Source organism: Nestor notabilis, unplaced genomic scaffold, assembly GCF_000696875.1.
Source record: "Nestor notabilis isolate BGI_N333 unplaced genomic scaffold, ASM69687v1 scaffold14290, whole genome shotgun sequence".
NCBI classification, from domain to species: Eukaryota; Metazoa; Chordata; class Aves; order Psittaciformes; family Psittacidae; genus Nestor; species Nestor notabilis.
In genome coordinates, this window is record NW_009911689.1 from 61,672 (window position 1) to 73,484 (window position 11,813).

At 42.3% G+C, this 11,813-nt stretch overlaps 1 protein-coding gene across 1 annotated transcript in view; it reads right to left on the reverse strand.

Annotated features, from left to right (window-relative positions):
* The window catches only part of ETV6 (ets variant 6), a gene marked incomplete at its 5' end in the record, with an annotated part of 91,125 nt that overhangs the window by 24,658 nt on the left and 54,654 nt on the right, over positions 1 to 11,813 (reverse strand). Inside the window, 2 exons of the mRNA XM_010015980.1 lie at positions 4,518 to 4,652; positions 8,300 to 8,464. Of these exons, the coding sequence (XP_010014282.1) occupies positions 4,518 to 4,652; positions 8,300 to 8,464 (300 nt within the window). The remainder of the gene's footprint in view (positions 1 to 4,517; positions 4,653 to 8,299; positions 8,465 to 11,813) is intronic.

Consider the following 11,813-nt stretch of genomic DNA (forward strand, 5'->3'; position numbering starts at 1 on the left):
TGAAAACAATCTTCTTCCACCGCCACATAAAGGTAGTTCCTGGGGAAACATGTTAAGGGAAATCCCATTTTGAGAAGCTGACTGGAACACACGTAAAGAAAGTAAGATCTGATTCAGCTGTACTGTGTTTCTGTGCAAATGCTTTGAAACTTATCTCCTGCCATTCATGTCTCTACATGTGGTTCCTGTTATTGTACCATGATGAGCCCTGTAAGGTAGATGGCAGAGATAAAAAGCAAAATGTCTCCAGGAAAATACTGAGTAGTAAGTTAGAGATGCTAGAGGCTGGGGTCAAGGTAGAGAATATCTTAGTCTGAAATATGGGGTGGGTTATCTACAAAAACCTTACTGGTAGGAAGCTCTTTGTGAAACACTAGCTAAATTTTATCCATCTTGATTTTATGAGCATGTACCATCAAATACGGATATTTTTACCTTGTTGTATTTAGTATGTGCTGTCTACTGATGGGTTGTCCCAGGAGTAGGACTTCTAGAATCACTTCTGCATGAGCGTACTGCGTACTTCCCTAGCTGTGATCCTAACAGTACAGGGGACTAAGTCATGGCTCTAGGTCAGTGTCTTTACATGCTAACAATTCTCTCACAAACTGAAATGCTTGACATAAACAGTGCAAACTTTCAGTTAGCTAAGGCCATCAATTCTGACTAGGAAAATTACTGACAAAAACACCACCAGAGCACAGTGACTAACAAGTTTTTATCTGAAAAACAAAGATCAAATTTCAGTGCTGTTTATTGAAAGCCCTGGATGGTAAAAGAAGGAAACTGCTGCATACATGTCAAACAAGTAGCTGCCTATTTGTGGCTGCCTGTTTGTTCACTCCTTTTGCTCTGATCCTTTTCAAAGATTCTCTTGTTCTCTTGTCAAAGCAGCAATACTCATTGAAGACCCTCCTGAGATGAAGATCCAGGGGCTCCCACTGCCCTAGAACCCAGGTAGGCATCAGAAGTATCAGCACTTACCCAGCGAAAGGCCTGAGCAGAAACTCTAGATCTGAGAAAATGTAGAGCCAAGCAGTGACATGGCACCAATCCTTTTGCCTACTCACCTTGCTGTTCATCTATACAAGCGTGCTAAAGCCTCCAGAAAACCCTGAGATTTTAGGCAGAAGCTACATGGCTCCAGAACACTTATTTCACATTCTTGTGCTCCCAGACAAGAAAAATGCATTTGTACAGCTATTTAAGGTACTCATGGTGAAACAGCTGGAGGACATGAGACACCAGAGTTATATATTATCCTTATTTTAACCCAACCAGCTTTAAACACAATGTGGCCAGCTAATGTGGGATAGCCCAAATGATTACAAAGAGGAATTAATTCACAACTGTACGTACCTCTGTGGCTGTCTTTTCTTAAAGTCTCCTTCCTTTGCCGCAGTAGAAAGAAAACCAACCCCCAATTTTACTCAGTGTCCTATCTTCTATAGACCATCCACCCTCATCACTGTACATTTAAATGCACAGTGCTCGTTCTTGGCCTGTAGATATAGACCACAATATTGTACTGGTTGTCCTACTTTTAAAGTGTCTTGGCTGGCTGGGAGCAGCTATCTTGAAAGCAGAAAGGAATGCCTTGCTGTGGTTTCCACCAAGCTCTCTGCAAACATTAGTTGGTCTGAGAAGCTGCAAACAGAGGCAGACCTATCTGTCTGCTTCCAAACCATCGTGATTCTGAACCAGGACAGGAGAAAAGGTAGGGACCAAGAACTGTTTAAAAAGCAGCAAGAGGAAGAATCACAAATGGATACACATTAGTGCTTACTTTCCTCCAAGATCTTTCTCTTTAAATACTTAACTAAAGAATCCCCTTATGGCCTAAGCTGTTGTTTATCATAAAACAATTCAAACCCAGCTCCAAGCAGTTCCACTGCCACAAATGACCCTGAATAGAATAAAATCCTCATCACATTCATTCCTTGGCACATCTGATGACCGCAAGTTGAGCACAATAGGAACAGATTCACTCATTAGTCTGATTCTTTGTTTTGAGTGACCAACACTCTTTTCTTGAAGAGAAAGCTGAGAAAAGGAATTCAGGTCCCAGGAAAATTACTATCTATCTGATCCATATAGGTGGGGCTGCACTCACTCTGAGTGTGAGCAGTTGCTGGCATGACAATCCCAAAGATTGGCACTCTTTGCTTACCCACAAAAGAAGTACGGGGAATGACAGTGTAAGCTTCCTGTATGGCATCCCATCAAATGACTCAGTGCTGTGTCAGAAGGACCACTGGAGATTTAGGTAATTCACTCTCGATTGCTCATCTGTCTTACAGGGACAGAGGCTGATAACCATAGGGCAGACTCCAAGCCAATGCCAATGCATCTTGGAGATACCCTGCACCACTGTCAACTGATTTCACAGCCAAACCCACTTTGCTTAAGCTACTAGATGCAAATATTGGTCTCATCTGATTCTGGATTATCTAGCTTGTAATGAAATCATTTAGAAGCTGGATCATATGTAATTTATTAGGAAGTGGGCAAAAGAGCCAGTAGAAGAAAACAGAAGAAGATCACTGGAGTAAGGAGGGATTCTAAAAAAGATCCATCACCTATGAAGTTAAACCACTCAAAACTGTGCAAATTGACACCTGTGTTACAGCTCGTGAGTTTGGCAGGGTTAAGTTCTGCTTCTCACATTCATCCTCCTTTTTTTAACTAAGCTGCGTTCTGCTGATGGAAAATGGTAAACTTAATTGTGCTAGTTTCTCCCAAATGACTCTGTGAAACAAGGAGTGTCAAAATACAAAAATAAGTAAATTCACCTGCCTATAAATTCTTGGCATAGATATTTTCTGATTGAAGCTGTAGATTCTTCTGCTTGTTTGGAAGTCCCTCTCACAGCAAAACAAGAACTAATTTTTGTCATTATAAAGAAAAGTTTTAAGTAATAGCGAAGAATTCTTTAAGCAAAATCAGTGGTACTAGCAGCATCCAGAGTACTGTGAGGGAGAAATCAAAGTCGTTTCTTAATCAGTCTGTGCTCTGACAGAAGTTGGACTAAACTGCAAAGGACTTAGGTTTTAAGTGATGCACATAAAAGGCCAACTCAACATCCCTGTGAAATTCTCTCTAGAGTGAAAGTTGCTCTGTATCTTTAATGTAGGTGTGTCTGAGTGGGCAGCTAGCACTTCTGTTTGAAATTTAGAGAGGGAACACTTGTGGGTGAATGCCAAGCTTCAGGAAAAAATGGAGATTTTAGTAAAGGTCTCTGAAGTGCCTATCTTAATACACCAGGCAACTGTCTCTTGCACAACTTTGCCAATTCAACTTCATCCTGACCTGTAGCACCCTCTTCTAATCTGAAATATTTACACAGCTGTGTGGAAACACTTTGGAGTGTCATTATCCTACCTGCTGCTGTTCTGGTCTTGGCTAAGTCTCAAAGGTTTGTTGGTGCCATTTGATTCTGGCTTGGTCAGGCTGGCCATAGGCAACGTGTCCAGGTCCGACAGTACCTCTCAATCCTTTCCTGCAATCTCACCTTGAATCTTGAAATAATTTGTGGATCTTTCTCCAGTTAGCAGAGACTAGGGCAATATCCTAACTCACTTCTATTCTCTTCTCCTGTGAATAACACTACATTTTTCTAGAGGTTTGTTTTGGTTTTTTTTAATTGAAAAAGTGAATTCTGTCTCATGCTTTCATGGAAATGACCTTTTAAAAGGCTTAGGCTTACTATTTTTTCTGTTATTGGAGGAAACTAAGAATTATTTTAGTGTGTATGTTTTAAAAGAAAACAAAACCTTAATGTTTCCATTGAAGGAAGCAGACTTACATTTTGATCTGCACTTATATTGAGTAGAGGAAGCCCAAATCTGAAGTTCCACAAACATATCTGTTCTTTCTTTACCACCTCTGCCAGCCATGGTATGTGTGGACACTACTAGAAGGCTAACTAGTAACCTAACAAAATAATTCTGATAGTAAAAATGAGAGAAAAACTACAGATAAAACCTCTAAACGTGAATTGCTCAATCAGCTCAAAAGCTGAGCAACATGATGGGCTCCGTGCTAGGAACTCTGGCATGCTGTGATGACAAGATTGTCAGTTGAAGTGACTTGGATTTAGACATTTCTCTCTGAGGCTACCTTCTTTCTCCCTTGCTCTGCAAACAGTTACATCTAGTTGCATCTCCTGGGTACCAAAAGTCCATGAAGCATCTCTGTCAACCTAATTGGGAATGATGAAAAATGAATCAATGGAGTCAACAAAACTTTCTTTTCTATGTCAGATTTTTTTAATCTGTGTCTGGCATAGCTTTTAAACAGGCTTAGGAAACAGGACAAAACAACAGAAGATAAATGGAGAATGGACAGGTGACTTCCTAGACTAGTTGATTGTTCTAAAGCTCTGGAGACAAAGGGAGGAGAGTAGCTTTAATTAAGTAACTTTAGAGCAAGAAAATGACATATTTCCTCACAGCTTTACCCTACCTGCCTCTGTAATGGCAGGTCCTGTAAATCCTGTAAGAATGAGACAGAGTTACCTTCATCATGATTCTGGTGTAATATGACCTCTGGCTGAGCATGGATAGAGTTCCCAGGGTGGAAGAAAGGTGTGAAGAGCATACGAGCTTTCCTTTGCTTCAGAATATGCTGCAGGAGTTCATACAAAACATCACCTGAAAGACAAACAGCAGGAAAAAGGAAATGAAAACCTACATACTGCTGAGAAGACTCATTTAGCCATCTGATGCATGAATTCATGGCTCCTGGGTGCTATTTTCAGACCTCAAAATGCTTGCAGTAAAGTCTTACATTTCACTGTTTTTCAAGGTTCTTCCCTGAAAGCAAAAAAAAGAAGAAAAAGCAAAGCTGCACATCATGCCTCTGTGTGTGACTGTGGAAAAATGGGAGAATGACACAGCTTTTATTACCCCAAAACAGTCTCTCTCAGGCTACATGACTGTCCATCCAAAAGCTCCAAACCTTTACAAGCAGTAGTTAGTTCAGTGTCCTACCTCCTCACAGCCTCAGTTTTTTAGATAGACACCTTGGAACACAGAACTTTTAGATGTAGAGCCCATGATTTATGCAGTGAGTTGCTGGGAGCAAAGACACTGCTCTGTGTCAGTAATTACTGAACAATTTACACTTTACAGGGGGAGGACACAGAAGATGCTGTAAAGCCTCTTCGTGCAACACCACTGCCACAAGGCCAGAGGCAGTGTGCTACTACGATATTCCATTCTAGGAAATCCACAGGAGGAAGAACTCTCACTTTGAGAAGATACTTTGGGATGGACTCAAAGATTTGAAAAGAATTGTGAGATTTACCTCCCCCGAACACCTTTGCTGTGGGACAAATCCTGGAGATACCTGAGTGCTATAGCTGCCTCAGGAACTTCTCTACGTCACTCTTGGTGTCATGGTTTGGACTTCTGAAAAGCCCAGACGATCCCAAAGGTACTTATTTCTAGCTTCTAGAGTCTGTATGGAGCTCACTTCAAGAGTCAGTATTAGACCAGGGATATAAGGCAGACTAAGGAGCAAAATGCAGTGGACTTGCTGCTCTGCATGGGTGAATATAGTCTGTGAGTTGCTGCGGTATCAGTCTTCCACAGAAACGTCTGCAGTGAATGGCACTGCACCTTGTGTGATTGATACAGATGCTGTTTCTTTTTGGGCTGCAGGCAAGGCTGTTCCTTGCTTCCTCTCTCCCCTCCTAGTTCCCTGGCACCAGAATTGTCGTATCTTTCCTCAGTGGAACGTATCACCGCAACAGCTAGGAGACCAGTGGACAAACTGCTTGTTTTCTGTCTTTTTATGTATTACATCTTGTACTGATGTCCTTGCAACATCATCTACATAAACCCATAGGTACTTATACATTTTGTCTAATGTAGCTGGTTGTAACCTTGGATTCTCTGGGAGGGTTTTCTCAAGTGTGGGGTTATTGTTTTTGTAGTTGTTCCTATGAAATTGTAAGCTGTGTGCCATTTGCCCCTTGTCTTTATGAACTGCCAGTGCTCTATTTGTCAGAAAGTTTAGTGAATAGCATGAAGCAGTTAAAGCCATTCTGCTTTCCATGGTTCAGCTTCCTTTATTTTTAGCATCTTGGCTGCTTTTACTGTCTCAGCAGTGACTTTAGGGCATTTTTATAAGGTGATTGCAATACCTGAAAAATCTAATTAAAAACAAAGCCTCAAGAACCCAGTTACCTTTTCCATGTTTAGTATATGAAAGGCTAAAAAGAGATTTTACCACATAATTTGCATCCTTGAATGCAACAGTGGCATAAAATCATAAATAGTGCTGTAACACTCCAAGCAATAAGGTAGCAAATTTGTACCTCTTTGGATTTGGCCTGACAAACTAGTGAAAACATCCATAAACCTGGATATCTTTTTCTTTTTTACCTAACAAAACAGCTATGCTTCTGCACCACCCAGATGCAGTAAGGCTAGTTAAGAAGGTGAAAAGCATTTCTCACTCCTCTGCTGCCTCCCTTCCCTGGCCAGCCCTAAATAGGAGAATAGCTGTGGGGCTGTGGGCCCACTTTATTGCTAAGACCACTGCAGGGAGCAGATGCAGTTCTCCTGGTTTAGTCATGAGGAACAAGGGTCCAGCTTTTCTGTAGCTACAATCTTGAAAAACTTAATGCCTCTACGGTAGACATTAATTCAGAGTTCTTACATTTCACGTACAGTTAATAGCTGGGAAATGCTGAGGTAACATCCCTTTACCTACAGTCATCTAGATTTTTAGAGACTGACTCAGATATCCTCTGAAAGGTTTAATATCAGTGGGGAATACCCGGACAGAAGGAGAGAAAAAGCGAAGGATGAAGCCTTTAGTTTGGTTATTTCACTCCAAATGTAGATAAGTAACAGCTTAACCTTCTGAATAAAGGGAGGCTTTGCAAGCCAAAGGGTCTTCTCTGGGAATGCTCTATTTTCAGCCTACAAACATTTTAATCTGACTCATTTCAAGTGGCCTCACAGCACAGAAGGGGAAGAGCAGGGGCATAACTTGCAGGCAGCAAGGCACTGGGATGATAAGGGGAGTTGCAGACAAGATACATAAAAGTGTCCCTTACAGTCCTTGTCCACATCCTCACTTTCAATACTCCTTTTGCATTAAGCAGGGCTAATTTTTTTAGTGAAACAATTCAAAGTGGTGTACCAGAATTAAAAAATAAAGACATTTCTAGGCATCAGTTTTTACTACTGTATTACACTGTCAATAAACATTAATGTTTGGCATTTCCATCCACACAAAATTAGTCCCAGATTTGAAGCACATGCTTAAAAACCTTTGTATACACTAAACATAAGCCACAGTTTGTGAGGCAGATTCTGCAGGAGGATGGTTGGGGGGTGCATTCAAGGGAGTCGCCAAGCAGCTTGATGCAGAACTAGTGCCATGGCTTGTTTATCAGCTAGATTCAAGCAGCACCAGCTGTACTTCTGCACCTAGTGAGCCTCCTCACAGCAATTCTGTCACTGCTTGGTCCAAACTCTTTGATCACCTATGGTGACTGAGTTATGAGCCTTTATGTTTAACAGGAGTACCCTGTATGGTCACGAAAGAAAAGCTCACAAATCACATTTAGTTAAACATCCCTAACAAAGGAGGGCAGAGGCTTACTCTGCCTGTAAAACTGGAGCAGACAGACCCCAGGGGATATAAATACAGGCAGGCAACATACACATTTCTACATCTTCTTTGTGAATAAATGAAGACATAATTTGAGCAATACGGAAACTGATTCACACACCTGTTTGTGCTGTGCCTTAGGCTGGACTCCAGCACCTGAGAGAATATGGTAAAGTAAAGCCCACAGGGGCTGTGAAATAGAGGAAAGGTCCCCCAGGGAGGAGTTTTGCAGTCACTTTTAGTGGCGTATCAGCCAAACCAACTGTGAGGCAAAATGCTAATATGGGCTTCTTAAAGAGGCTGAAGCATTTGGTTAACTTGCTGCTGTAGCTGGGTCTGTGAAAAGGTAAGCCTTTACAGGGCAAAGCTCCACGTCACAAAGGGCTGCCAGAGAAGGCTGCTTTCTGGAAGTTCTGCAGGGATTTTTAACTAAAAGCAGGTTGGATGTTCGGGTTTGAATTTGCATTCAAATTTGCTTACAACTCAGGTCTATCAGGGTTTCATTCCCTCCTTGTCCTTTCTGTCCTTGCCCCATACAATGTGACTCTGTCCTCCCTCCCCTCACCCAGTCCACACCAACAAATGTGACCATTTCCTCCTCTGATCCTCTCCAGATTTCGTTGCAGCTTCCTCCCTCTTTTCAATCACAGCCTCTGTAAATAATCCTTACCTGAATGAGGAGACCGGTATCGAAAGTCCTCTTTGGTCAGGAGCAGCAGAGCCTTGCCGTTCATCTCAAAAGTGCTGCTCTCAATCGGCCTTAAGGAAAACTCCTTCTCTGCCCACCTGAGCCACTGTGCCACATCATCCCTGCTCCAGTAAATGGGCTGCAAACCTGTGGCAGGAAGAGACCACAATTTTGTTACCAAATTGAGATGAGGCATGGGAATATAGACCAACATCAGTGAATCCCCCTTTCTCCCCATACCATACTGTGCAAAGCCTGAGGGGAAGGTATAGGAGAGGAATGTCATGTTGACACAGAATTACTCTAAGCACTGGACTGTGAAATACTTCGTTAGTTTAGGCACCTTGGTTTATCTGTGACATACTGAGAAACAAGAACTGCCTCAGCATCCTGAAAAAAGCTTCTAGGACATTTTTTCATTCCAAGTTTCCACTGTGAAATGGGACTTTCTTCCTGCTGTTTCTTCTGAGGTGCAGAGCTGTCAGGAGGCAAAGTCCTTCCCCCCATCCATCCTCGATATGTATCCTTTCCTAGAACAGAGGTGTGCTCTCTCCTCATGCCCCTTGTAAACTCATTAATGAAGAATAATGAAAAGTAGGCAGATGCCAGAGAGTTATGGCTGTACTTCCTTCTAGGTGGCTAGGTTCTGTAAAGAAGGGCTGCTTAACACAGCTTCTGTAACAGTGTGTCTACAAATGGTTATCAGTATGGGTATGGTTGAGAAAGGTGTATTCAGACTGGCTCACCACTCCTGCAGATGCTGTTATGCTAGCAGATGTTATTCCCACTCTGAAGAGAAAAATAAGTGCTGAGGCTGTGGCATCTTTATCTGCTTTATCATGTGTTTCATCTATAGCTATAAAAAATTACCAATGCAACACTGTCCATAGAAAGGTGGTGTGCCATTTTATAGTAAAATAGGAGATATGTTCGGTTTGGGCACAGATTTTCCAAGGCTCCAAAGAGAATCCGGCACTCCCTTTCTCCCAACCAGCACTTACAGCATATATAGTCTAGACTACTGTGTTTACACATAGGGGCCCAACCAAGGTACCATGAAAGTCAAACACCTTTTGCCTGCTACCTTTACTAGGCCCAGGCAGAACAGCCTGGGAGATGTGACAATTCAATATCTGTTTTACAGACAAATCTAAAACAGCTTCCTTCCCGGGGAGAGAAGGCAGTGCGGTGAAGAGCTGTTTATACCCAGGTAGAGAGATTATCTCCAATCCACTGGGAGATAAAAGCTTTCTTTTCCTTTCCCCCTCATGAGATGACTCATTGTTTGACTTGCTACAAAGCTTCACACTGTGCATAGGAACATAAAATTTGCCATATCTGATCAGATCTCTGGTACACAGCCTCTGGCAGGGGCTAATACCTTATGCTTCAGAGGAAGACGAACCTCCCTTCCTCATATTGCACCTGGCTGATTGTATGCTGCACATGGGAAGAAATTTCCTTCCTGGCACACCATTCTCTGAGATCTGATTACCCTCCTCCTACCAAGCACTAAAAGAAACCTGGGAGAGTTGTACCACTGTTTTGTTTTGGTTTTTACTTCTTTAACAGATAGGCAACCCTATTTTCTGTTTTAGCAAGAGGTCACATGCAGCAAATTGCATTCTGCTGCTATGCCAGATTCCCAGACAGCAGCTTTGGAAAGTCCCAGAGCCATAGCTGCATACAGAATTGAAACTCAGTTGGAAAAGGAATTGAGATCAAGCCTGAGAAAGGGTCAGAGCTGACCTAAGGAAGGGACATCTGCATGGCAGCAGCAAGAATTTCCATCGGCTTTCAAGTGTCCCTTAAGCACTGTATTATGTACCATGTAGGAACAAGAAGTAGTATTTATTTATTTATGAAGGACTTAAATTCTTCCCCACTCCCCCTAGTGAATTAGGGTCTGATTACTGGGGTCAGGGTTTTCTGCAGGACCTTCCTTTTTGAAGGGAGTGGGGTGAGGTATAGCTCTGCTCAGAGACATGGAAACCATCATCTACAATGCGAGAGTGAGATCCATCTTTTGCTGAATACAGGGCTATTCCTGCAGAAAACACACTCCAGACCCCATGCCACTGCTAGGTAGCATGTATACTGACCGCAGTTAAAAGAGAAAGAAGTCGGATGTGATGCAGCCAGACCACAACACCTGAAAAGTTTTACAAGTCCATCTGAGAAGTGCTTGAAATGCTCATGCATGGTTCCTTTTGCCTCTCCCCTTGCCATGCCACATGAGTAAGAAACTGCCTAAAACTAACGCACAGAAATCTAACTGGACTTCTGATGTGTGCTTCACAAGATGAGGAGCAAAATAAAACATCACTAGGAAAATCAGGCCAACATGGACAGAGCTGTATGATATCTTCATGTGAGGTGCATGCTCCCTTAGAGATAACAACCTAATAAATAAATCACTCCCTGTACAAACACAGATCAACGTTTCCCATGTGCTGGTGACAGTGTATTTTTCCTTTCTGTTCAACTACTACAAAAATACCATGTCTAAAGAGAGGTTTGGATTGATCATTGCTAGACCCAGAACAGCCAAATAAGCTACAGTGACTGGGACAACCACGTGGCAACTCTGAAACAGACCCAACAGTTCACACTGCAAATCAGGTCTCTGCTGGGTTTCAGCAGCACCTCCGAAGCTCATGAGAGAAGCCCCAACATAGTATGATCTAGGACCATTTGGCTTCTAGTTACCTGGGATCAGCAAGCAGGCTGCATAGTTCAGCTTGGCTATCGCTAACAAGAGCGGGTGTTACTTACAAACACGCACATTGTGTTTGCAAGACACAAAGTGTCATAAAGTAAGTTCACTGCTTTCCCCTTGAGGGATTGCCTCTTGTCTCATTTCCCTCTCTCCCGGCCCTGCTGCTTTCCTGGGAAGTTAAATTTCTTCCAAAGCCCCTCTAGCTGCCTGCCTCCACTGCATGCTCACTTGCTTTGTGAGGCTGAACCAGTTCAGCTGCAGGAAGAGGCTCTTCTGCATGTGCAGGCCAGTGTTGCTGAAAGTGCTTTGGAAACCACTATTCAAAAAATAATTCTTTCATGTGCAGTACAGCATTTACTAAACTGATATTCCACCTCCTTTGCCCTTTCTTAAAAAGAAGCAGTTGGGTTTGTGAAAACAAGGGCATGAGAGAGTTGGCTTTGCAGCTGAAGGGATTTTATAGTACAGCACACATAGCTATCAGTAGGTCCTGAAAATGTTTTCCTGTATACTCCATGAAAGAAAAACTAATCCCACTTATAACATTTTCTTTTTTGGATGCTGTTTCTTATTTTCCCCACTCCATCTTCTCTTTTATTGTCGTGCCCACATTGGAGGAAAATAGGCTTTTTTTATCTCTCCAGTTTTATTCTCCGTGAAAGCTAACAACATTGTCTTCAACTAACAAACATATTTACCAAGCAGAATAAAGTGAGGAAAATGAGTGCTGCTACAAAATGAGGAGAGAGTTTTGCCTGCTGAAACCAATACTGGAAT